The 27,983-nt window shown below is 34.9% G+C and overlaps 1 protein-coding gene across 8 annotated transcripts in view; it reads left to right on the top strand.

Moving 5' to 3' along the window:
• Positions 1-27,983, top strand: part of SAP130 (Sin3A associated protein 130) — a 66,207-nt gene that overhangs the window by 20,486 nt on the left and 17,738 nt on the right. For 5 of the 8 annotated variants that reach the window (XM_016157069.2, XM_016157070.2, XM_016157073.2 and 2 more), the window contains 8 exons: positions 1,453-1,600; positions 1,762-1,852; positions 2,060-2,164; positions 5,076-5,217; positions 7,634-7,755; positions 11,850-12,152; positions 12,594-12,771; positions 14,750-14,854. In XM_016157069.2, the coding sequence (XP_016012555.1) occupies positions 1,453-1,600; positions 1,762-1,852; positions 2,060-2,164; positions 5,076-5,217; positions 7,634-7,755; positions 11,850-12,152; positions 12,594-12,771; positions 14,750-14,854 (1,194 nt within the window). The remainder of the gene's footprint in view (positions 1-1,452; positions 1,601-1,761; positions 1,853-2,059; positions 2,165-5,075; positions 5,218-7,633; positions 7,756-11,849; positions 12,153-12,593; positions 12,772-14,749; positions 14,855-27,983) is intronic. The other 3 variants (XM_016157072.2, XM_036236539.1, XM_016157068.2) reach the window with 1 other exon arrangement.

Genomic DNA, 27,983 nt, shown 5'->3' with positions numbered 1-27,983 from the left:
ATTAAAAGTTTTCCATTTCAGTACATAGTTTCATCTTTCTTTTAGTAGCAGTGTAATTATCCATTGTGTAAATGGATTTGAGGTTGTTTCTAGTGCTTTACTATCATAAATAATATTGCAGTGGCTAACTTAATTTGTAGGTCATTAGGCATATGTACAGGAAGAGTATATGCAGGACAAATTCCCAAAAGTGATCAGAGAGTATATGTGATTATAATTTTGATACCTACTGTCTAATCACCTTCTTTTGGGTTTATACCAATTAACACTCCCTCCAGAATGTTTAAAATTTCTTGTTTCCTTACAGTTTGAACAACAGAGTGTGCTGTCATTTTGGGGGGGATTTTTGCCAGTCTGATAGATGAACGACGATATTTCAGTGTATTTTAAATTGCATTTCTTTCCTTATGAGTGAGAGCATCTTTTCTTTAAAAGACTATTAAGTTTTCTTTTTAGAAAACTAACTATTCATATTCTTTGCCTGTTTTTTATTTGGCTGTTATCTTTCTCATCAATTTCTAGGAGCCCTTAGTATATTCAGAAGATTATGCTTTTATGAATGGGTCTTTGGTCTTTCCTTGTAGTGTGTTTTGCTGTGTAGGAGGTTTGCTTATTTGTTCGCAGAGTTCAATTGGTTCATCTTTTTTATAGCTTGTGGATTTTGAAAACTTTTAATAGTTGGAAAGCTCTCCCCTATTCCAAGGTTATAAAATAATTTTCCTGTCTTTTCTTCATGTTTTTTTTTTTTATTTTCTCTTAAATCTTTGGTCATTTTTGTGTTTATCTTAGTGTACCATATGAGGTATTGGTCCAATTTCATTTTTTTTAAAATAGCTACGTAACTTTCCCAAGGTGATTTATTAAATAGGTCTCTACACTGTGACTTGAGATGCCAACTTTGTTATACTGTCAAGTATTCTTGCAGTTTCAGTTGCTTGCTGCTAATTAATTTGACTTTCTGGCTGTGTTGATATTCCTTTCAGTCATTAGGCAGTCATAACTAACTTTTTATTATTTGGTAAGAAATTATATAAATTTGTGATTTGGGGGAAGTCAGCACTTTTAAGGGTGGCAGGTTAAGCTGTTGTTAATCAAGATTGTCTGTAGTCTTTCCTCATGATGGTAAGGACCTTGGTGTGTATTGTCAGCTTAGTCCACAGAATAGAGTGTGTTCATTATGGTAATGCTTACTCAAGATAGAGCATTGATTAACTATATGGAAGATACTGAGAATGACTCATGGTACATATTGATACCTTCTAAAATGAGGCTAATGTCAGTTTTGGGAGAGAAACTCGATGGGTCATTTACTTCACTGGTTCAACTGTGGACTTCACAGACCTAGGAAAAAGTACAACTCTGTGATCTAGCACAAGATAGTTAATGCTCTTGACTGCCTGCATTGTGTCTGGAGACAAGTTATAAATCATAATGCCTTTTTTGTCTTTTCAGTCGACCGACTTTGTCTATCCAGCATCCACCATCTGCAGCAATCAGTATTCAGCGTCCTGCCCAGTCACGAGACGTAACAACGAGAATCACACTGCCATCACACCCTGCATTAGGGACGCCAAAACAGCAGCTTCATACCATGGCTCAGGTAAAACCAGAGGTGAAGAACCATCTGTATACTCTGTGGGTTAAAACCAGAATTGTGCAAAACTTGATAAGAAGCTGGCAATATCAAAGGCAGTGATTGCTTTTAAACTAGATTGAGAAATGTTCTTGTTTATAACTCTTGTGGGGTTTTCCTCCCCACAGAAAACTATCTTCAGCACTGGCACACCAGTAGCTGCAGCAACAGTAGCACCTATTTTGGCAACCAACACCATTTCTTCAGCAACCACAGCTGGTAAGTCGGCAACCCTGCTTGCTCTTCCTGTCAGGGAAGAGTAAGGCATAAGGTGGTGGGTTAATATTTTACTTCTCAGCTTCAGTCAGAAGACTAGGCTAGAAAAATTCTCTTAACTTTTCCTATGAGCTTTACTCAGATTTTTGAAAATCTGTGACGTGTGCAGAGAAGCCATTGTTGAAGAATTTCCTTTTTTTTCCCTTTTAGGATCTGTGTCACACACACAAGCTCCCACAAGTACAATTGTTACCATGACAATGCCCTCACATTCATCCCATGCTACTGCTGTGACCACCTCAAACATCCCAGTCGGTAAGTGCTATACAACCTTCAAACAGAATCTTAAAAGGGATTTTTTCAGCCCCTCTAACCAGCTCGTCATACAGATGACTGGTATTGATTTTTTTGTTGTCGTTGGTTTTCAAAGCAACACAGAATTTAACTTTTAATATTATTCGTCATACAGATTTGGCATTGACGATAGGGGAAAAAGAGGGTAATTATCTTTGAGAGCTCAAAGTAAACTTCATTTTAACTCTACTTTGACTTTCTAATTTATCAAACTGTACCTTCCTTATGTGTACATTTTAAAGTAGAGATCCCCAACCCCCAGGCCATGGACCAGTACCTATCAGTGACCTATTAGGAAACAGATCACACAGCAGGAAGTGAAGCTTCATCTATATTTGCAGCGGCTCTCCAGGGCTAGCATCACCGCCTCAGCTCCACCTCAGATCATCAGGCGTTAGATTCTCATTGGGAGCACCAGTCCTTGGTGCCAAAAATGTTGGGAGCTGCTGTTTTAAAGAAGTAAATTAACCTACTGACATAGACAACAAGTAAATTAAGAAGCAAAGATCTGGAATGAAGAGGACTTGTACGTTGATAAATTGTTCAGGGAAAATCTCTGGGTGATAGAACAGTGGGACGAACATTAAACTTAGTTGATTACCATAGGTTTTCATCTGAGTGCTGCCTCAAGATACCTTGTAATCATCGTAAATTTCTTTAAAGGCTTTGTTTATTCCCCTTTTAAATACGTATTTACTTTGAATATTAAAAAACTTTTGAAAAGTTCCTGGCAGCCAAACTCTAGTCATCAAGAGCAGGACCAGATAGTAAATATTTTAGGTTTTGCAGGAGGCCTTATCGATTGTTCCATATTTCCATTTCACACCAATTTCTGGCTATACCTGACAGTGCCATCAGTTTTCTTCAACACTCTAACATCTGAGCCAAGCCCATTCTTTTCATTTTTACAGTTGAGAATCTCCCTAGGGAATCTGCAACAATAAAGAAAAACAGACCATTAAAGAAGGGGCAGTGTACGCCATAGGGGCTCTCTGGTTTCCTCTTTCACCTCTGAAAAATTATTTTGAGATGAGTTCTTATTAATGTTACTGTATTTTCCTAAGAGATCATACTGTGGAAGCCAACTCAACTAAAAGTGCCAGGAGATAGAAATATGTTCATTCATTTGACTAAAACTACCAATTTTTTACCTGTCCTAAGTTACTGTATTACTACTATATTCTATATTTCCCTGGCTCACTTTTCTTTGAATTTTAACCAGAAATGTCCAGATTTAACATCTGCCATTTAATGTGATTGGTTTCATCTCCATTCCATCAGCTTTATGCTCTAGTTTTGTTTTCCTCTTTCATAGTACCTAAATACTCTGTACAAAGGTACCTCAGTTGAGAAGGGAAACCTGATACTAACTCTGAAGCACTGATTTTCAAGTTTGAGTATGGGAAATGTAATAGTAAAATCACCTAAGTGGCTTTTTCTAAGATTACTTACTCGCTTTCTCCAGGTGAGATTAAATATTAAATTCAGCCATTGTTACTAATAAGAATGTGTTAGATCAGGGGGAAAAACCTGTTCAACAATGAGCATAGTTTTCACTTCTAGTGAAGGCTCATTTCCAATACCATACCATCCTTATTTTCAGAGATTACCTTTGGAGATAGCATTATAGTCAACTTATGATTTCTGCATTGTATTTTTTCCTTATTTATTTTTGATAGTCGAGAATGTGGCTTTTTTAGTTAGAAAAAAATGCAAAGAAATAAATTCTTGGGTGTGTGTTCTGTATGGTTACCAACCACCTGTGGTTACCCTGCCAAATGACAGTTGCATTCTTGTTGGAAGTTATTATTTTCCTACCTTTTATGGGTACAGCAAAAAAATAAAGCTTAGTTGCTCTCCTCTCAACACTCTACTTAAAACTGACGGAAAATGTATCATGCCAGCTTCTCTCTGCATTAGCCAATAGATGCCATCATCAGTGGTCAAATTGAGCATCCCAGTCATCATCCTACAGAAACTTCTCCAGCTTGCCTCCCTCAGGAAGTAGCTGGGCATTATGGTGTGTTTGTGCTGCTTACCTTTGGTGTTCAGTACACCACACTTTGGGTAATGCATCATCCTAGTCTCTAGTGGTTTTGTTCGTGTCACTGATATAACTTGGGTCTTTACACAGATGGAAGCTGTTCCTCTATATCTCTGATGTCACGGCTTTTCTTTTAAAATTCCCAGGCATAATGTTGACAGACAGGTCTGTAAGAACCATAAAGTATGTCCCAGTTCAACTATGTCTTCTGAACAAAATTTAATAGCAAATTGTAGAGGAAAGCAAACTTTGAGCCTCATATTAAATTTGAAAACTCTATGGTCATTTTGATTTTGCTATAAGGTATTAGATAAAAATCACAGGACCTTCAGAATTAAGTAATTATCTAGAGAAGGCCTCATAGATGAAGAAACAGACTTTGAAATTAAGAGGATCTACTCATTACTAATTAACTACATTTTACAAATTAGTTATAGACCCAATTAGTTATGAAGTAGAATCTAAGATCTTTGTAATTTCTGTATTCACATTTTTGTTGAATTATTTTTTTAAATAAAAAGTTTCTCCTTTTAAAAAGGTTTCAAAGGAAGCCAGGTCAGGGAAGAAAGGGCCTGGTTGCTGATATTTTTGTAAAAGTGTTGATGTTGAACCCTGCTTTGCAAAATAATAGTGTGAATATGTTAGTGGATTATTAAATTGAAATAATTCAGTAAAACTTTATGTACTCATTTTTTATTTTTCATTTTGATTAAAAATATAGACTTCTAATTACTATTTACATTCTTAAGATTATTGCTGGCCAAGAATGGTTTGGCATGCCAATAGAAGCATATGAGCAATAATGTAATTGGGTTTTACTTTTTGTAGCTAAGGTGGTTCCTCAGCAGATCACACACACTTCTCCTCGGATACAGCCTGATTACCCGGCAGCAGAGAGGAGCCTGATTCCCATTACAGGACATCGGGCCTCTCCGAATTCTGGGGCCATGGAAACCCGAAGTGACAATAGGTAGGAGGGAATGTGCCAGTTACACTGCCTCATTGTGTCATTAATTGTTTTGAATTTTCAGTAAAACAAAATGTCCCACAAATATGGCACATATTTACTTATTCTTATCTTTAGATTTCCCCCCAAAATAATTCATTGTTATTTCTCTTTTAGTTTTATGAAAATGTCTGTTCAGCCATTCTCTTTTTGATGGATGTTCTCGTATCCATTTTTTTTGTGTGTGTTGTGTATTTCTGTGTTTAATATATCTTGAACAAGGGTTGCAGCGCTATGACCCTTTATTTCTCAGTACTTCCATTTCCATCTCCAAAGAACAAAGACCTTCTCTTACTTAACTCCAGTGTAGTTATCCCTGAAACAATTTTTTTCGCTTTTTATTCTCTTTCATACATTGACATTTTTTAAGGGTATAGATAGGCCAGTTGTTTTTGTAAAATATTCTTCAATTTGGACTTGTCAGATTGTTTTCTCATAGTTAGATTCAGGTTATGCATTTTTGTAGGAAATCACCACCACGGTGATACAATCCTCTCACTGCTATTACATTAGAGAGCTCACATTATCCCTTTGTTCCATTATTAGTTATGTTAACATTACTTAGTAAAGGTAATGTTTGTCAAATTGTTCTACTGCGAAGGGGTATTCTTCTCTGTAAACAAGTAATCTGTGTGGAAATACTTTGAGACTAAATATCCTATTCCTTGATGAAACTTTCACCCATAGTTTTAGTGCCTATTGATAATTCTTGGCTGAATCAGTTGATGATTGCATGCAAAGTAGCGACTTTCTAACTATCATTTCTTCCACATTTATCATTTGGCACTCTGATATGAAGAAATTTATCCTTATTTATTTCATTGTGTATTTTTTAGAATCAGCCTAGGCTCATGGATTTGGTTTTATTCATTACTATAATTCAGTACTGTAATCTCTTTTGATGCTCAAATTGTCTCTAGGTTGGTCTTTGGGAGACAATTTAGACTAATTCCTGTGGTTTTACCATGTCCCGATCATCTAGTCCTTCTCACCAACAAGATTCTCCAAGATCCTCTTGAACTTTGTCTGAGTCCCAGAATCTACCATTTCTCCAGTGAGCCTTGGTTCCTTTTCATGATTTAAAAACCAAGATGTATTCATTAGTTTTGTTCTTTGTTTTTAAATTGTCATTTTTTTCTAGGTACTTTCAGCAGGCAGAGGTAGGAAGTGTGTCATATTTTAAAAACTCTGTAGTACATGTATATAACTCTAGTTCAACTCTGTTACCTTCCCCTTTTGTATTTGTTTCTCCCTTCAACAGTGAGAACCTGGTACAGTGAACATGAAGTAATTGCGGAAGTGGATCATTTTTAAATTGTTGGTTATTATGGTGTGTAGGAATGCTGATAGGATTTAATTTAACGATCATGTATCTATCCATCTTGCTGAACATGACTATTAGCTCTAAAAGTTTGTAGATTCTTTTGTATTTCCAGTGTATATATTTATTTCGTGTACAAACAAGGATGGTTTTTTGAGGGGTGAAAGAATTTTTTCATTTCTATTTTGTATACCTATGTTTTTCTTATTGTAGGCTAGAGTTTGAATAGGTGTTGAATAGTGAGTTGATAGTTGTCTTATTCCTGACCTGAATGGGAATTCTTCTGAAATTTCATCGTAGATTTTGGTAGATACTATTTTCAGTTTGAGGAACAAAGTTTCTTTCTGTTCCTTTTTTTTTAGGCATTTCTTAGGTATCATGAATAAGTAGTGAATGCTATTAAATATTTTTTGTTTATCTTTTGCAAAGTTTCAAATGCTCGTTCTCTTTCAATATTTAAATATAACCTGAAACATGAATAGAAATTCTAGTATTGAGACAGTCTTATCCTATGATAAACCTTATTTGATCAAGATGCATTTAATTTTATATAGCACTTGGTTCAATTTCATTTAGGAATTCGTGTGTCAATACAGAAAATGAGATTTGTTTATAATCTTTTTCTCATACTCTCCTTGTCTAGTTTTGGTTTCAAGGCTCAAAAAATAAGATAGATCACTTCTTTTCCTGATCTCTGCTTTTGTTTGTATAGGCTTAGGATTATCTATTTCATGTATGTTTGATAAAATTTGCCATTAAATACAATCTGAGCTTAGAGTCTTTCAAGTGGAATCGAGCAGGGAAGACCTTTGATTACTGAGTTTTTTTAGTCTTGGTAATTATTCTTCTGTGTTATACATTTATTGATATATTTATAGTATTTATTTAAAAATATTACTCTGTAAATGTGTGTCCTTTGATCTAATAGTTCGAGACACAATTTGGGAAGTGTTAGTATGGCAGTTTAAGTGTATGAAAAGGGTCTGGGGGATAGGATCATTTGAAGGTAAAGGAAGAAATAAACCATTTAGGTTCATATTATTTGTATTCTACCTATAGACCATCTGTTCCTGTTCAGTTCCAGTACTTTTTGCCAACGTATCCACCTTCTGCATACCCACTGGCTGCGCATACGTATACCCCAATCACCAGCTCTGTGTCCACCATCCGACAGTATCCAGGTATGAGCCCTCACTGTTAAGATGACTTAGCATTTTAATTTTTGTAAGCAATGAGATAAAAATTAATCAGTGAATATTTGTAGTATGAATTTAATTGCTCCAGCTTCTATTTTCAAACTTGGATAAGACTGAAATCTGAACCTTTAAGGTTTTAAATCACTGTCTCTTTGTTCTATAAAAAGGTGGTTATTATTAGTGACATTTGCATGATTTTATCCTACCCTGAGAATAATTATGTTAACAATTTTTTTTATACCTTAAAAGCATAGTACAGTTAAAATGAATAAACCTGTATTCTTGAAGGGCTTCTTGTTTTGTGGGATATCTGTCATGTTTTTAATGTTAGTCCAGTTTTGCTAAACACTCACCATTCTTACTTGTAAATAATATTCCTTTCAACAATCCAGAAAGAATGATCCTTAAACGTCATCATTTGTGAAATATTTTCCTGAGGGAACCTCAGTTCACTTGAGGGATAAGAAAGCAGATTGTCCAGCTTGTGACCTTCTGCTGTGCGAACTAGGATTCCAGCCAGGCCCACATGCGGCCATTGAGCACTTGAAGGGACCCCCAGCGCAAGTGAAGAACTGAATTTTTTGTTTTACTTAATTAAAATGAAAGAAACTTGAAATATGTTTGGAACAACTTAGTGTTGTGAAACAACTTTTTCAAAATTAAATTTTATGGAATCAAAATACAATCAGATATATCTGATAAAAATTTAGTATCTGAATTTTAAAAGTAAAATCTACACTGAATTTTGAAAACAATACGGAAAGAGAATGTAAAATGTCTTATTAAAATTTTTTAGAATGATTACATTTTGAAATGATAATATTTTGGATGTATTGGGTTAAAATATATCATTAAAATTAATTTGGCCTGCTGCTGTTTACTTTGCTAATATGGGTAACAAAATTTTTAAATTGCACATGTGACTTATATTTGCATTGGAGTGCTGGTCTAAAACTTTGAAACACAGTATTTAAATAGCTTTGAAAACAGATTCTTCCATGTTTACATTGGTTTTCATTTGTTGGTTTTGTTTTGTTTTTTTCTGCAAAACTTTTTCTAAGTTTTATTTTTAATTTTTATCTCTGATGTGGAAAAATAGCTGAACTGTTTGAATATTCTATCCTGTTTTGCTGTGTACATCAAATTAATATCTTTTCAAAGGAAATTCCTAACAGTGTTCTTTCACAGTTTTATAAGTATAAAATGTCGCTAAATGTATTATGCTTATTGCTAGAAATTCTTAAGCATTTTTATCAGTCACAACACTTACCTTCATGTTCCTTCATCTACTACCTCAGCCAATTGATACTTCTGTAACAATGCAGTCATTTTGCCTCTCTGGAGAAGGTAACTCATGAACAATATGTATTACTCTGAATGCTGGGCAACTGAAAAGGATATGCACTGTCCCTTGAGCAAGCACTTTCATTTTATATAAATATTGTAAAAATCCATCATACTAACACTATCAGAAGTGCTGGGGGTCCTGCCAGTCATCTGTTTTTCTGCGTTGTTATTCTGAGTTTCTTTTTTCACCACTACAGTATCCCTGATGGATACTAACACAGAACAATGAATAGTGTAATCAACAACACTTTATTTCTTCCAAACCAATATTTGCACCATTGTTGGTGCAGATGAGAGATAGTATATTCTTTCTCAGACAAATGAATCTATACATGCTGGACACAACTGAAAGGATGATTTATTAACCAGCTTACAATGTCCTATTTTCAGGCAATATAGATTCAGTGGCTCATTTTAAATAATTTTAAAGCAGATGTTTTTCAAATCAGGAAGAAGACAGGAAAATTTGTGTTTAATAAGCTTCGGTCTTGCCAAACATAGTATTACTCGAATACATAGTTTATGATAGATTAGACTAATCCTTCATGGTCTCTGATTGGTCCATTAGTTATTAAATATAGATTTGAATATAATTATAAATATACCTAATTCGTAGTATACAAGTGATTTATCTCTCAAATTATTTGAAATTTCACTTGTTTCAGAACTGTTTTCCATTTCATTCATCCATTTGTGAATTCCACAAATATTTATTGATAACTTACTGTAAGGTACTACACTAGGCTCTGTTTTTAAAGTTGACTCAAACAGATCTTACTTTCAACAATGTTAGAGACTATTAGGAAGGTGAGACTTGAGATATTATAGTAGATAAAGTACTAAGTTGCAGAAAAGATGCTTGAGCAAAGAAAGCCATTTGCCTCTAAGGTAAAAGGTTATTTCTACATGAGAGTAGATTTAGAGGTCAAGAATAGTTTTTCTTTTTCTTTTTTTTTTTTTTAAGTTTTATTTTTTATTTTTATTTATTTTTTATTTTTTAAATTAAGTTTATTGGGGTAACATTGGTTAATACAAATTTTCAAGTGAAGAGTGGTTTTTCTAAAGGAAAGCATCTCTCAGAATGGATAGGACAAAGCAGTGCTGGAATCAGAGAAAACACATTTTTCTCTGTGCACAAAGTATTAGCATAGAATATGTGTTTGGAACAGTTTGATTCTGGCTGGCATAGTGTCAGTAAGGATGCAGTCCTTTCAAGATTAGGTCTTGAAAAGGCTTGAAATTGTGACTTGACTGCATGGTCTACAACAGGCAAATGACCCAAACTGTTATTGAACAGAAGTAACAAAGATACACTTCTCAGGAAGAAACTGATAATTCTCTGGGCTTATTTATTTTTTTTTATTTATTTTTTTACAAGAGAAGAATTGCAATATAGCAGTGACTACAAATTTATACTTACTAACTTTTTACTATACTTATGTCATAATAAAAATTTATCATTTTTCCTCTGTGTGGTTTATAAAACCTTTTCAGTTACATTTTTTTGATCAAGGTATAATTGACAATAGTTTCAGGTGTACAGCATAATGATTTGATATTTGTGTATATTGTGAAATTTTCACCACATTAAGTCTAGTTAACATCCATCACCACACATAGTTATAAATTTTTTTTATAAAGTGAGAACTTTTATGATCTACCCTCATAGCAGCTTTCACTGTTAGTTAACTATAGTCACCATGCTGTACGTTATATCTCCTTGACTTATTTTATAACTGGAAATTTATACCTTTCGACCCCATTCACCCTTTTTACCCACCTCTCACCCCCCACACATACACACCTCCACCTCTGGCAACAACCAATCTGTTCTCTGGATCTGTGAGTTTGGTTTTTGTTTTTTCTTAGATTCCACATATACGTGAGATCATACAGTATTTGTCTTTCTCTGTCTGACTTAGTTCACATAGTATAATACTCTCAAATGCAAAAATTTCCTTCTTTTTTTATGGCTGAATAATATTCATTTGTGCTTATGAGCACATACATGTGTGTCACATTTTCTTTATCCATTTGTCCATCAGTGGACACTGAGGTTGTTTCCATATCATGGCTGTTGTAAATAATGCTGCAGTGAATATGAGGGTCCATATATCCTTTCCTAGATTATTTCGGTAGCTGAGAAGAAACTTTTGTGTTTTCTTTCCGCAAGTGATGAGAAATCTCTTCTTTTTTTGCTTCTTGGGAGTGCTTTTATTTTCAGTTTTGTTTTTGAGTTTGTTTTTAATATACATTTAGATGATGTGTTTGCTTGATAGAAAAAAAAAAAAACAGTTGCTTATTCTTTCTCTTCCATGGTTATATAGAATTTAAAGTTCATAACTCTCGTATTTGAGAAATGCCCATGATAGTGGTTCTACCATTTAAAATAAACATTCTTGACTTGGGAGCCATGGATGAATCTCAGGTTTTATAGTAATTATTTAGCACAGTTGTCTGGCTCACATTTGGAATTTAATAGATGATGGCTTTTTCTTATTTTAATGATATTTCTAGTAATCAGAAAGATTGTATCAAATTTGTAGGAAATGAGGGAGAAAAAAGATCTCAATGTATGAAGTTTTATATAATGCTTTTTTTGTTTTTAACTGAGGATTTAGATCTTGTACAGTGGGAAAATTCTGATTTCACTTCAGTGTTTTTTTCTCCTTATGTGGGCTGTGTCTTATCAGAGCTAATATTCTCATAATCACTTTTTGCATCATTTTTAGTTTCAGCTCAGGCTCCAAACTCTGCCATAACAGCTCAGACTGGTGTTGGGGTAGCTTCTACAGTCCACCTAAACCCTATGCAGTTGATGACTGTGGACGCATCTCATGCTCGGCATATCCAAGGGATCCAGCCTGCGCCCATCAGTACACAGGGGATACAGCCAGCCCCCATTGGTACCCCAGGAATACAGCCAGCACCAATTGGCACACAGGGAATTCACTCAGCAACCCCAATAAGTACACAAGGACTTCAGCCTGCATCAATAGGTACTCAGCAGCCTCCGCCTGAAGGAAAGACTTCAGGTAATTTTACTTTTTTACATGGAAGTTACTATGGAGAAAAGTAACCGAATCCTGAATCTACCTCTTATTGCTGACTTTATGGTCTTGGGTGATTTTTCTAGACTTTCATTTCCTCTGTGTAGCATGAGTTGCTTGGAACTTATCTGTCAGGGTCATTGTAAGCATTAGAAATACATGTATCTTATCTCATTTATTAATACTTATGATTATAGAGCAGAGAAAAATGGTTATTGATCATGCATCAATAGACTTAGTAACTTCTTCCATTTTGCCTTCTGCTTTTAGGCACATGAGCGTTATGCTCCTACCTTTTATCTTCTTGAAATTGGACAGTCATAACATGGGTCCTCTAATTGTTTTTATTTGTTTTATGTGACATTTTAGTAATGTTTCTTTCATTTCCCTCTCTTCATTGTTCTTTCCTGACTCCTCCCTGTCCAGCAGTGGTGTTGGCAGATGGAGCCACAATTGTAGCCAACCCTATCAGCAGTCCATTCAGTGCTACTTCAGCAGCAACAACCATGGTACAGACCCACAGCCAGAGTGCTACCACCAACACTCCAGCCCAGGGCTCATCCCCCCGGCCAAGTATACTTCGGAAGAAACCTGCCACAGATGGGTGAGTGGACTCAGTAGTGCCAAATGACACTTCTAGTTCTGGCTATATTTGGGATGTAGGCTGTAATTATGTTCAACTTGTAGATCATACCGATAGTTTTTTCAAGTGCTTATACCCATTTATACCCTCTGTGGGAATCATTACCAGCTCTTATTATTGGCACTCTTTTTAAGTTTAGTTATTCTGTGTTTATAGTAGTGTATTTCATTAGGTGGTTTCGTTTGTTCTTCCTTTTGGGGGTGGGTAGTGGAGGTGGTCTCATTTTATTTCTTATGGTAAAGTTCGAACGTAATAAAATTTTGAACATATAAATGCATGCCCATTATCCAACTTCAGTTGTCAGTTTATCAGCTCATGGCCAATTTTATCTGTAAGCCTACCCACCCCCTTCCACCATATTATTTTGAAGTAAATTCCAAACAGCACATTTTTTCATTTGTACATTTTCAACATGTATCTATTGAGAGATACATAAATACATACTAAAAAAATACAATAACTCTTTAATATCAAATATCTAGTTCAAATTTCCAGTGGTCTCAAATGTCACAGATTTTGTTTTAAATTATTTATTTGAATTAGTATCCTCATAAGGTACACATATGATTAGTTGATATGTCTCTTAAGACTCTTCTATCTATAGATTTCCTCATCTCTTCCTCGCAATTTATTTGTTGAAGAAATTTGGTCTTTTGTCCTATAAGAGTTTTCCCTCTCCCTCCCTCTCTTTCTCTCAATTTTGTTGCTTGCATCCCCGTTGTATTAGTTTCCTAGGACTACTATAACAAATTATCACAAATTTGGTGGCTAAGAACAATGGAAATTTATTTTCACAATTCTCATGGCTAGAAGTCTGAAATCAAGGTGTTTGCAGGGCTGGTTCCTTCTGAACACTCTTAGGGAGAACCCATTCTGTGCCCCTCTACCAGTTTCTGGTGGCCATTGCATTTCTTGGCTTGTGGACTCATCATTCCAGTCTGCTTTCGTGTTCACATGGCCTTCCCTCTGTGTCTGTGTGTCTTGAATCTCCCTCTCCTTTCTTCTCTAACAACCAGTCATTGGATTTAGGACCCACCCTAAATCTAGAATGTCTCAAGATTCCTAACTTAATTACATTTGTAAAGATCCTACATATTACATACACAGGTGCCAGGGATTAGAACTTAGATATACCTTTTAGGGAATACAGTTCAATTCATAACCCCCATAATATAGTTTCACTTGTTCTTCTGTACATTTGTTCTAAATCGTTACTTGAATCTTAAGGCTTAATTAGATTCACTTTTTAAATTTTTCGTTTGTCAAAACTACTTTATAAGTTGGTGGTCACCCCTTTTTTAGATGTTAGCTACCTTTAAAATCAGTATCTGGATCCATTAATTATTGGGCATTGCAGAATGGTGAAGTCTGGTTCTCAACCCCACTCTTGTCTAACATTTGTTCCCACCACTCTGCCCATGCTAAACATGTCAAGATCACTCATGACTTCTAGTGCTTCTCAGTCTGAGCCATATGTGGCCTCTCTATGGCATGACAAAGTAGGTAATCACTGACTACCTTGATCAGCTTTTTTCACTTGGCTTCCAGGAACTTGCTCAGGTCAATATAAATACATAGACATTATAATGATCATAAACACTTAGTATGAATTTAAATTTTAATATTAACTGGAAAGAAGATGTGACATGCTAGATAAAGCAACTAGAACATTTGTAATGCTTGCTTCCTGAAGGGCGATGGGAAGGAAGTGGGGAGAGAAGGGGAAGAGAGACCTGCTGTATTTTGTGAAAAGCCTTTTAGTACTATTTTGCTTGTTAAACAACATGCCTGTATTACTTTGATAAAATTTAAAAATGTTTAAAACCACTGAAATTAATGCTTCTATTTTACCATTAGGTATACCTCGCAAATATATACTTTGTACTTTTTTAATGCCCTCAGACTGCTGTTTTCCGGGGTTGTCTTTTGTCTCTTTCAGAATGGCAGTTCGAAAAACCCTCATTCCTCCTCAACCTCCTGAAGTGGCTAGTCCTCGAGTGGAGAGCTCCATGCGGAGTACATCTGGATCACCTAGGCCTGCAAGGTAAGTACACAAATGTTATTGATCTTGCGTCCAGTTGCACAAATCTGAGAGGAAAAAGTCTTAAATATGTGTGACGAATTTCACATAATTTGCTTGTGTATATTTCTCATATGCTATTTCTAGCTATATGACCTGAACATGTTTTTCAACCTCTCCGACCCTCATTTACCTCATGAAATAGACATTCTTATAACATTTACCTCATAGGCTTCTATGTGTTTAAAAGAAATGATGCATTAAAAGCACTTAGAACAGAGCCTGCCTCATAGTAAACAGTTATTTTTGCTGTCAAAAATGGCATCATAACAATAGTTAATACACTTTTTTCTTTATTCTTTATCACCTTAATTCCAAAATTGAAATTATTTTGGAAAAAATGAGACAATATAAAAATATTTAAAGATATAATGAAAATTATTGTCCTATTCTTCACCCATCTTGTCAGTACCACTCCCAAGAATAATATTGATGGGTAACATTTTTGTTAATATCTTTCCACATCTTTTTCTACATATGTATATAGATTGATCATTTCTTAAAAATAAATCTTGCTGATTGATTGTGTCTTATTGTTTTAACTTAGATCAATAATAGCTTACCATGTTAATATGTTTAGACCTACTTGATAAACCTTCATTCAAGAAAAAAATTAGTACCTTCTGTGTGCCAAGTGTCATTTCAGAGTGTGGGGATATATATGAGTGTCTAATACAGAAAAAGTGTCCATTCTTCTTAAGTTTACTTTCTAATGAGTGTAGAGAAATAATAAATGTGTGAAGAAAAAGCAGTGTAAAGGGAATGTAAAGTGGTGGGAGGAAGAAGTGATGACTTACAGAAAGGCTTATCTCAGGAGGGATTTATGAACATGATGAAATAAGCCACATAATCTCTTATCTTTGACTCAGGTAGAGGAAAGAGCAGGGACCAAGATTATGATGTAGGAGTATGTGGTGGGGTCAGAACTTTTCACAGTAGTGTAGGAATGTAAAAAAAACCATGCAAGCTGAAAATGCAATGTGATCTCAATCAGTGGGGGGAATTAGGATTATTATGTGAACTTTAAAAACATTTGTGAAAATATTAACTACTGTCAGTAATAAAATATATGGGGAAATGAAAAAATAGTAAAACTATTTTGGTACACAGCAAGATGAGCTACCTTTTTAAGTTTGGCTCTACTTCTGACTTTTTAAATTAAAGTATAGTTGGCATACAATATTAGTTTCAGATGTACAGCATTTATATATATATTACACTGTGCTCACCACACTGAGTCTAATAACCATCTGACACCATGCAGACTCATTACATTATTATCGATTGCTGTCTCCCTTCACCTTTTTCACCCATCCCTGCAACCTTTTTCCCTCTGGCAAACATCAGTTTATGCTTTGTTTCTGTAAGTCTTTTTTTGTTTTACGTATTTGTTTTGATATGTATTTATTTATTTAATCGAAGAAATGATTTAAATTTTTTCCCCCATCTACATCCCGCCTCCCCGCTCCCTTCTGTTAACCACTGGTCCATTGTCCATGTCCATGAGTCTCTGTTTCTTTGTCCTGTTCATTTGTTGCTTTTAGGTTTATATCCCACATATAAATGATACTATGTGATTTTTCAACTTTTTCACTTAGTATGATTATTTCAAGGTCCAACTCCACAGCTTTTTTAGCGAATCATCTTGTTTTGATTTTTTTTAGTTCCACATAGGACGGAAATCATGGAACATTTGTCTCTAACTTATTTCACTTAACATGATACTTTCTAGGTCCATCCATGTTTTTGCATATGGCAAGATTTTATTTTTTTATTTCTGAGTGTGTGTGTGTGTGTGTGTGTGTGTGTCTCACATCTTCTTTATTCATCCATCTATTGGTGGACACCTGGATTGCTTCCATATTTTGGCTATTGTAAATAATGCTGCAGTGAATAAAGTGTGTATACATATCTTTTCAAATTTGTGGTTTTTGTTTACTTCAGATAAATAACCAGAAGTGGAATTGCTGGGTCGTATGGCAGCTCTATTCTTAGTTTTTTGAGGACTCTCCACACTGGTTTTCATAGTATCTGCACCAATTTACACTGGCACCTACCATGCATGAGGGTTCCCTTTTCTCCACATTCTCGCCTATATCTGTTATTTGTTGACTTTTTGATAGTATCCATTCTGACAGGTATAGGATGATATCTCATTGGAGTTTTGATTTGCATTTCCTTGATGAGTAGTGATGTTGAGCATCTTATCTTTTGTCTTTTGGCCTGGGTCCTCTTTGAAGTAATGTCTCTTCATATCCTATACTCAATTTTTGATTGGATTGTTTCTTTGTTTTTGAGTTATTCAAATCATTTTTATGTTTTGGATATTAACCTTTATTGGATATATCATTTATGAATATATTCTCCCATTCAGTAGGTTGTTTTCATTTTGTAAATGGTTTCCTTCACTATGCAAAAGCTTTTTAGTTTGATGTAGTCCCATTTGTTGGTTTTCACTTCTGTTTCTCTTGCTTGAGGGGATATACCCAAAAAGATATTACTAAGACTGATGTCATAGAATTTACTACCTACGTTTTCTTCTAGGATTATGGCTTCAGGTCTTACATTTAAGTCTTTAATTCACTTTGAGTTTATTTTTGTATATGGTATGAGAGAATGATCTGGTTTTATTTATTTATTTTTTGCATGTATCCATTTTTACACTGATTGTTAAAGAGACTGTCACTGACTACATAATTTTTTGGTTATTATTGCTTATAGTATGGTTCGAATCACAGCATAATACCTCTAACTTTGTTCCTTCCAAAGATTGCTTTGGCTGTTGGTGATCTTTTGTGGTTCCATATAAATTTTAGGATTACTTTTCTAGTTCTGAAAAGACTGACATTGGTATTTTGATAAGGCATATAGATGGCTTCGGGTAGTATGGACATTTTAACAATATTAATCCTTCCAATCCATGAACAGAGTATATCCTTCAATTTCAGTATCTGTTAGTTTTCAGACTACAGGCTTAAATATATTCCTAGGTATTTTATTCTTTTCGATGCAATTGTAAATAGAATTGTTTTTTTAAATTTCTCCTTCTATTATTCGTTATTAGTGTATAGAAATGTGACAGATTTCTGTATATTAATTTTGTATCTTGCTACTTAGTTCACTTATTCTAATAATTTTTGGTGTAGTCTTCAGGGTATTTTATATGTAGTATAATGTCATCTGCAAATAGTGATAGTTTTCCTATTTCCTTTTTATTTTGTATGCTTTTATTTCTTGTCTGGTTGCTGTGGCTAGGACTTTCAATTCTATATTGAGTAATAGTCATAAGACTGGACATCCTTGTTTTGTTCCTGATATTAGAGGAAAAGCCTTCAGACTTTCACCATTAAGTATGATGTTAGCTGTGGGCTTGTCATATAAGGCCTTTATTGTGTGGAGGTAAATTTCTTCTGTACCTACTTTATTGAGAGTTATCAGAAATGGATGTTGGATAGTCTCAAACGCTTTTTCTGCATCTATTGAGATGGTCATATGATTTTTGTCCTCAGTTTTATGACTGCGATGTATCACATTAATTGCTTTGTTATTGAACTATCCTTGCATCCCTAGTATAAATCCCACTTTATTGTGGTGTTATAATCTTTTTAATGTGTTATTAAACTTGGTTTGCCGGTATTTTGTTGAGAATTTTTGTATCTATATTCATCAGGGATATTGGCCTATCTTTTTTAGTGTCTTTGTCTGGTTTGGGTATCAAGGTAATGCTGGCCTCATAAAATGAGTTTGAAAGCATTCCTTTCTTTCCAGATTTTTGGAATAGTTTGAGAAGCATTGATATTAATTTTTTTTTTTCAATAATTGTTAGAATTCACCTGTGAAGCTATTTGGTCATGAGCTTTTGTTCGTTGGGGTATTTTTTATTGCTGCTTCAATTTCATTTCTAGTAATTGGTCTATTCAGATTTTGTTTATGATTTTGTCTTCAAAAGTTACATGTTTCTAGAAATTTATCCATTTTTTCTATATTATCCAGTTTGTTGGCATATGATTCATAATACTCATTAAATTTTTGTATTTCTGTGGTGTTGGTTGTAATCTCTCCTCTTTTATTTTTTAAATTTGGGCTTACTGTTTTTCTTGATGAGTCTGACTAGAAGTTTGTCAGTTTCATTGAAACATTCAAATAACTAGCTCTTAGTTTCATTGATCTTTTAAATTGTTTTCTATTTCGTTTATTTCCTCTCTGATCTTAATCATTTCCTGTCTTTTACTTTGGGTTTTCGTTTTCTTTGTCTACTAGTTCTTATAGGTATAAAGTTATTTGGGACATGTATAGCTAGGTACTGTCTTCTTAAAACTGCTTTTACTGCAATTCATAAATGTTGGAAATTTGTTGTTGTTGTTGTTTTTATTTGCCTCAGGGTGTTTTGGATTTTCTGTTCAATTTCCTTTTTGATCCATTGGTTTTTTTAGTCACATGTTGTTTAATCTCCATGTTTTTTCCAGTTTTTTTCCTGTAGTTAATTTCTATTTTTATGCCATTGTGGTTAGAAAATATGCTTGATGTAATTTCAATCTTGAATTTATTAGGACTACTTTTGTGACCTAATATATGATTTGTCCTGGAAAATGTTCCATGGGCATCTGAAGAAAATGTATTCTGCAGTTTTTGGATGAAATGTTGTATAAATGTCTATCAAGTTGAACTGTTCTATTTGACATTAAGGTCATTTCTTTATTTTTAATGGTCTATCGAGTCTGTGAAGTGGGGTATTAAACTCTCAAACTATTATTGTATTATTGTTAATTTTTGCTTTTATGTCTATTAATATTTGCTTTATATATTTTGGAACTCTTAAGTTGAGTGCCTGTATGTTTGCAATTATTATATCCTCTTCTTGGATTGACCCCTTTATCATTATGTAATGTCCTTTTTTGTCTCTTTTTACATTCTTTGTTGTAAAGCCTAACTTGTCTGAGTATTGCTACCACAACTTTTTTGTTTGTTTCTATACGCATGGAATATTTTTTTTCGTTTCTTCACTTTCTGTGTGTCTTTCAGTATAAAATGATTCTCTTGTACGCAGCATCTAGATGGTTCTAATTTTTTTATCTTTTAAGCCACATTTTGTGTTTTATTGGAACATTTAACCTATTTACATTTAAAGTCCTTATTGATAGGTTGCCATTTTGTTAATTGTTTGGGGGTTGTTTTGTTGTTTTTTCTTTGCCATCTTCTTTCCTTTTGATTTGCTGGTTTTCTTTAGTTTTTTGTTTGGGTTCTTTTTGATTTTTTGTACATTTCTTGTAGATTTTTGGGTTCTCGATACCATGAGGCTCGTATATATCCATTGATATCTATAGCAGTCTGTTCTAAGTTGATAGACATTTAAGTTCAAACACATTCCAGAAAGACTACATTTTTCCTGCCCTCTTTATGCTTTATGTTTTGATGTCATATTTGTATATCTTTTTGTTTCGTGTATCCCCTATTTCTTATAGTTAATTTTGCTACTTTTGACCTTCATATAAGGTACTTTAGTGGTTGGTTCACTATGTTTATTATATATTTGCCTTTACCAGTGAATTTTTTCCCCCTATGTTTTATTTCTGGTTATGGCCTCTTCTGTATAAAGAAGACTCTTGAACGTATAATTATTATAAAGCTCGTTTAGTGGTGATGAACTCCTTTATCTTTTTCCTTGTCTGGAAAACTCTTTTTGTCTCCTTGAATTCTGAATGATAACCTCGCCAATTACAGTATTTTGGGTTGTAGTTTACTTTCTCTCAGCATTTCAAATATTTCCTGCCACTCTTCTGGCCTATAAAATTGCTGCTACAAAGTCAACTGATGGCCTTATGTGTTTTCCTTATATGTGACTTGTTTCCTTCTTGCTGCCTTCTAAATTGTCCCTTTATCCTTAACTTTTGCCATTTTAATTACATTATGCCTTGATATGGACCTCTTTGTGCTCATCTTGTTTGGAACTCTGTGCTTCCTGGACCCGGATATGTTTCTTTCCTCAAATTAGGAAAGTTCTCAGCCATTTTTTTTTCCGAATATAGACTGTGTGCCTGATGGTTTTGTCAGGGTGATTATTATACTTGGGGTAGGTTCACACAGTGCCTGGTGTGCCATCTGGAATGGGTTCCAGGTGGCACAGCCTGGTGTGCACGCATTATTCTGGCTGTCCACAGCCAAAACACAGTTAGTTTGAGGCAGCCTGATGTGTGTGCTCTTCCTTGCCCTTCTGATTCAGAGCCCTGTTGCTTTATTTGTCTGTTGCCCAAACCAGGTCTCGGCAGGGCTGCCCTAAATGTGCATATTGCAACGCCCTATTAGTTCTGCACTTTGTCCAGATGGGACAACCTTGTACGTGTACACTGCAGCACTTTGCTAGTTCCGCACATTCTCTGAGCAAGGCAGCCCTTCATGTGCTCCCAGCAGCACCCACTAGTTCTGCACTTCCTTCTGCAAGCGTAGCCCCACATATGCATGCAGCAGCACCCCGCCGTCTCTGCAGTTTCTATGAACAAGATAGCACTGTGTGCAGACACTGTAGCACTTTGCTGGTACTGCAGTCTCTGCATGTAGGGGGCTCCACATGTACAATCAGCCTAGAAGGTATGCACAGCAATGCCTTGGATCACATTTATGGGTAGAGGGGCCCATGCGTGCACACTCTGGCACTCTCTTATTCTTGCTGGAGCTAGCTGTGGGAGGGCTGGCTGGGGATACACTACAGCAGCCCTGCAGGTCAGCCTAAGAACTTGGATAGAACACCTACCTGCTATCCAACTGCAGGGGAAACATGAACAGTCGTGCTCACCTGTTCCTCCAGCTTAGGAGAGTTCTCTCAGCTCCCAAAGACCTTTTGCTGTTCCCTCACCTTTTCTATGCAGTCTCTCATTTGTCGTGCAGAAGCTGTTCAGTTGGCCTTCAGTTGTCTCTCAGGAGGTATTGATCTAAGTATAAATGTACATTCCATGTGCTCTTAGAACAATGTCAGCATCCTCCTGCACCACCATCTTGGACCTGCCTCTGCTTCTGATATTTTATCCTTTCTCTTTCAATGTTGTAAAATATTTCCAAGAGTTCCTTAAACATGAAATTTTTTGCCAGCATAACTACCAGCATAACTTTTTCATCAAAACCATCTGCCTTAACTAATCCTTGGAATTTGGGTACACATTTCACAGCAGTATCTTTATCTGAGCTAGCACCTTCACCAGGTAGCTTAACATTAATCAAAGTCATGCTGACTTTTAAAACAGTTAAATTAGCCTTTATTGACAGCAACAGGTTGTGTTTTCGTTCTCAAAATTGCCATTTTCTTTCAATGTAGCAGCTACCTTCAACTCTTTAGCCTGAATCATTATGTTTTGTTTTTTTGTTTGTTTTTACGGTGTTCAATCCAAAGTAGATGTACATACTTTATTTTACCATGAAGGCTTTCTCTTCCTACTACAATTTAAACTAAAAAAATTATGTAAAACAACTTTACTTTTTTCATGTTCATTGGACTTTCTCTGTATGATCCATATCATAGCATCATACAGATCTCTTCCTGTATTCAATTTGCTGTTGCTTTTTCAGTCTTCTAATCACATCCAATTTTATTTCCAGAATTATCCTTTTTTTTTTTTTTAATGTATTTTCATCTTTGTTGACTAGATCTCTCTCCTTTTCAGTCATCCATTTTTATAAAATTTCACCTGGGCTTATCACTGGGAAACGAAACAGTATAACTACACCCTTTGCTATCTACATGAACCGAATAACATGTGTAGTGACAAATCAGTGACATACTTCAGGAGAGAAGCTGTGATTGGTCACAGATCATGATGCCTTCGTGGTATGTTAGTTACATAGTGGTTTGAAGAACTAGTAGCAGTGTTTGTAGCTACAATTAATATACTGCCATAACTGAAATGTGAACAGCGTTAGTGGGGGACTGGTATAATCTAGTGCATACGTGTGTGTGAGTGAAATTCACATATACCAACATCATGCATAGTGAGGACTGCAGTGTTTTAAGCAAGGAAGATCATCCTTACATAAGGGGAGAGTTATACAACATGCTTCAGAGATATAATTGAGAGTTGGATTACATAGGGCTTTGTGGGCCATTCGAAATTCCTTGATTTTATTTTGGGTAGATAGCCCTCAGGATGCTAAAGCACAGGGGTGACACAATCTGACTTATTTATAAAAGGATTACTCTGGCTATTGGGATGAGAATAAACCAAAAAGGCAAGAGTCAAAACAGGTAGACCAAATGGGAGATGATAAAACCTCAGACTATCTTAGTTGTTTGGACTAGCCTGGAAGTAGTAAAGTCTTAAGAGGAGTTCAGATTCTGGATACGTATTGAAGGTAAAGCTGATGGAATTTTCTAATGGAGTGGAGAGAAAGGAGTCAATAGCTACAAGGTTTTGCCTGAGCTAATACAGATAAAAATTTATCCTTTTGAAAATGAGGAGACCTATGAGAGTAGCAGGGGGGAAATTAAGAGTTTGGTTTTAAACATGTGGTTAGATACACCCAAATGGAGATGTCAGTTACATTGTTGGATATAAAATTCTGAAGTAGGTCCTTGCTCATGATTAGATTTGGAAATTACAAGTAGGTATATTTTTAACACCATGAGAGTGGAGGAGATCCCATTGCCAATGAGTATGAAGAGAAAATAGAAGTGGTACAAGGACCATGCCGTAGGACATATCATCTTTAGAGGTCAGGAAAATTAAAAACAAGAAAAGGAGACTGTATTCCTATACTATGTGATTTTTCCCAAATGTTTTGATACCATAATTAGTCTTAATTAATGAACACTTATTTCCATTAACACTGTTAATAATCACAACTTCAGGGAATCTCTTTTTCATTGAGTCCCTTGGTAGGCATTTCTCTGAAATATATTTCTGGAAGTAGCATTGCCTGGTCAGCGTAAATATGCCATTTGAATTCTGATTTCCAATCGTTATACCTGTTTACATCCTAATAAAATGTGTGTTCCCATATTCTCCACATTTTTGCCAATGCTAGATACTAAATTTTACAAATGTAGTACATTATTTTTTATTGTTTAAAATACTTTTTTTTAAGTAGCATATGCAGTTACTTTTAAAGTGCTAGAAAAAAAAAAACATATAGTTCCAAAGGTGAAGAGCATACTGTGAAGTACAGAAGTATATTTCTTGGGAGTGACAATATGTGTAGAAATTTGAGAGAAGAGGGGCTATTTGTAGAAACTTTCTTGGTCTTAGTATGGTTCAGAGAAGTTGTAGAGGTAGGATTCCACACAGGCACGCAGACTGACATTTGCAGTACTCAGTCTTTTTCTGTAGCACCTGAAAGAAGCATTTGGATTGTGAACAACTAGCTGAAAAAGCACTTTCCTCACACTTCCATGCCCAAGTAAGAAGAACTTCATGAAAATAGCTACTTTTAGGAATAGCCCAACTCATTCACTAATGAATAATAAAAAGATTGACATGAAGATAACTAAAAATTACGAAAAGAGCAATAAAATATAATAATTTGTTCACTAAGAACACTCATCAGAAAAAAAAAATATTTCAGGAGGAAGATGAAATCTATAGCAATATTTGACTATGAATTTAAATTACTTAAATAACCACAACCTCGATGAAAGAAAACACACAAAGGTGAAATGCAAAGACTTCCAAGAGTAAATAATAAAGAGATGACACATGAGTTGACAGAACTCAGTAAAGATCTAGAAGAAACCACCACAGAATTAAACCAAAATTAAAACAGAAAACAATGTTGGAGCCCATACATTCCCTTTTCTTGGTTTACTGTCTTGATTTGTTAGAGGACCTCTCATAGTAGAGAACGAGTACAAAAGATGCCAGTTTTTGACACTTTGTATATCAGAAAAATGTCTTTATTCTACCCTCATTCTTCAGTCTCTTTTCTCTCTATTGTCAAAATTAGCTAAGTTATGCTCATCTGTCCTCAAATCCATTGATTCTGTCCACTCATCTCTGCTATTGAGAATACCCACTGAGTTTATTTGTTCCATTATAATATTTTTCAATTCCATTTGGTTCTTTTTATAACTTTGATTTCTTTGCTAAGGTTTTTCTATTTTTTCCTTTCAAGTGAATTTGGAATTGTTTGTTGAAGCTTTTTTTATGATATCTTCATTAAAGTCCTTGTCAGTGAATTCCTACATCATTTATTTCTTCAAGTTCTGATTTTCCTTACTCTTGATTAGACGAGTGGGTTTCTATTTGGACCTGGACATGTTAGATATTATGAAACTAGAAGTTATTAGTATAGCTTTTGTTTTAGCAGTTTCCCTCTCAAACGGCCCAACCAGAGAAGGGAAAGCCTTGCCTCGTTACTGCCATGTTGGGGTTGAAGTCCAGGTTCCCTGCTAGGCCTCTTTTGATACTTCAGTAGTGAGATGTGGGAGAGCGGATTTAGTCGTGTCTCTCTCTCTCTCTCTCTCTCTCTCTCTCTCTCTCTCTCTCTCTCTCTCTCTCTCTCACCGCTTTATTTTTCTTTCATTTTTTAATTTGTTTAACATTTCCCCTCCTCCCCTCTGTTTGTTCGTTGCTCTTAGGTTTATATCCCACATATAAGTGATATCATGTGATTTTCAACTTTTTTCTGCCTGGCTTATTTCGCTTAACATGATTATCTCAAGGTCCATCCATGTTGTCGGAAATGGCAGTATTTCATCTCTTCTTATGGCCGAGTAATAATATTCCATTGTATATATGTACCACAGCTTCTTTAGCCAATCATCTATCATAGGACACTTTGGTTGCTTCCATGTCCTGGCCATGGTGAATAATACTGCTATGAACATCAGTGTGTAAATATCTTTTCAGATACGAATTTTCACGTCTTTGGAGTAAATACCCATCCGAGGGATTGCTGGATCGTATGGTAGATCAATTCTTAGTTTTTTGAGGAACCTCCGTACTGTTTTCCATAGTAGCGGTACAAATTTGCAGTACCACCAGCAGTGTATGAGGGTTCCTTTTTCTCTGCATCTTCTCCATCATTTGTTATTATTTGTCCTGTTGATTATAGCCATTCTAACAGGTAGGTGTGAGATGGTATCTCATTGTGGTTTTGATTTGCATTTCCCTAATAGCTACCGATGTTGAGCATCCTTTCATATATTCATTGGCCATTTGTATGTCCGCTAGGGGGAAGTGTCTGTTCAAGTCCTCTGCCCATTTTTTTGATTGGATCAGTGGGGTTTTTTTTTTTTTTTGGCTGATATTGAGTTGTATGAGTTCTTTGTATATTTTGGATAGTAGGTCCTTATCGGAGGTGTTGCTTGCAAATATATTTTCCTATTCAGATGGTTGGCTCTTTACCTTATTGACAATTTCTTTTGCTGAGCAGAAGCTTTTTAATTTGACGTAGTCCTATTCATTTATTTTAGCTTTTACTTCCCTTGCCTTTGAGGTCAAATGCATAAAATCCTTTAAGTTCAAGGTACTTGAGTTTAGTTCCTATGTTTTCTTATCTGCATTTTATTGTTTCAGGTCTTATATTCAGGTCCTTAATTCATTTTCAATCTTCATTTAATTTTGGTTGGTGATGATAGACAACTGTCTAGTTTTATTCTTTTGCAGGTGGCCTTCCAATTTTCCCAGCTGCATTTATTGAAGAGGCTTTCCTCTCTACACTGTATGTTTTTGGCTTTTTTATTGGAAATTATTTGACCATATAAGTATGGGTTTACTTCCGAACTCTCGATTTTGTTCCACTGTCCCATGTGTCTGCTTTGCTGCCAATACCATACCGTTTTGATTACCGTTGGTATATAGTATAATTTAAAGTTGGCAGAGTAATGCCTCCAGCCTCATTCTTTTTTCTCAGGATGGCTTTGGCAATTTGGGGTCTTTTGTGCTTCCATACAAATCTGACGATTTTTTGTTTTATTTCTTTTAAAAAAAGCTGATGGGATTTTGATGGAGATTGCATTAAATCTGTATAATGCTCCAGGTAATAAGGTTATTTTAACTATGTTGATTCTTCCAACCTAAGAATACAGAATATCTTTCCATTTCTTTGTATCTTCTTCAATTTCTTTTAATATGGTCTTATAGTTTTTATTATATAGGTCCTTCACATGGTTCATTAGATTTATTCCTAGGTATTTGATTCTTTCTGTTGCAAATAAAAAAGGAATTATTTTTTCTACTTCTTTTTCTGATACTACAGTATAGGAACACTATGGATTTTTGAACATTGATTTTGTATCCAGAAACTTTACTGTATTTGCTTATTGTTTCTAGTAGTGTTCTTGTGGAGTCTCTAGGGATTTCTATATGGAGAATCATGACATCTGCAAATAGTGACAGTTTGACTTCTTCATTTTCTATTTGGATGTCTTTTATATCTTTCTCTTGCCTGATGGCACTCGCTAAGACCTCCAATGTTATATCGAATAACAGTGGCAATAGTGGACAGCCTTTTCTTGTTCCTGCTGTTAGAGGGAAGGTTTTTAGTTTTTCACCATAAAGTATAATGTTGGCTGAGGGTTTGTCATGTATGACCTTATTATATTAAGGTACTTTCCTTCTATACCGATTTTGTTAAGTGTTTTGATCATAAATGGGTGCTGTATTTCTGCAGTGTCTGTCGTAATTTGCCCTCTTTCATCCCTGATTTTGTTTATTTGTGTCCTTTCTTGTTTTTCTTTAGTGCGTAGCTAGGGGTTTGTCAATTTTATTAACCTTCTCAGAGAACCAGCTCTTTGTTGCATTTATTTTTTCTATTGTTTTTTTGTTGGTTTGTTTTCAGTTTCATTTATTTCTGCTCTAATTTTCATTATTTCTTTCTGCTGGCTTTAGACTTCATTTGTTCTTCCTTTTCTAGTTTTTTAAGATGAAGTATTAGGTTGTTTATTTAGTCTCGTTCTTGTTTTTGGAGATAGGCCTGTAATGATATGAACTTTCCTTATGACCACTTTTGCCATGTCCCAAAAGTTTTGATATGTTGTACTGCCACTATCATTTGTTTCTATGTATCTCTCGATCTTTCGTTTTATTTCTTCTCTGACCCAGTTATTCTTCAATAGTATGTTGTTTAATCTCTGTGTATTTGTGGTTCTTCCTGATTTCTTTTTGCAGTT

The sequence above is a fragment of the Rousettus aegyptiacus genome, unplaced genomic scaffold, assembly GCF_014176215.1.
Source record: "Rousettus aegyptiacus isolate mRouAeg1 unplaced genomic scaffold, mRouAeg1.p scaffold_m13_p_2, whole genome shotgun sequence".
NCBI lineage: Eukaryota > Metazoa > Chordata > Mammalia > Chiroptera > Pteropodidae > Rousettus > Rousettus aegyptiacus.
This window is presented reverse-complemented; position numbering and strand designations above follow the sequence as displayed.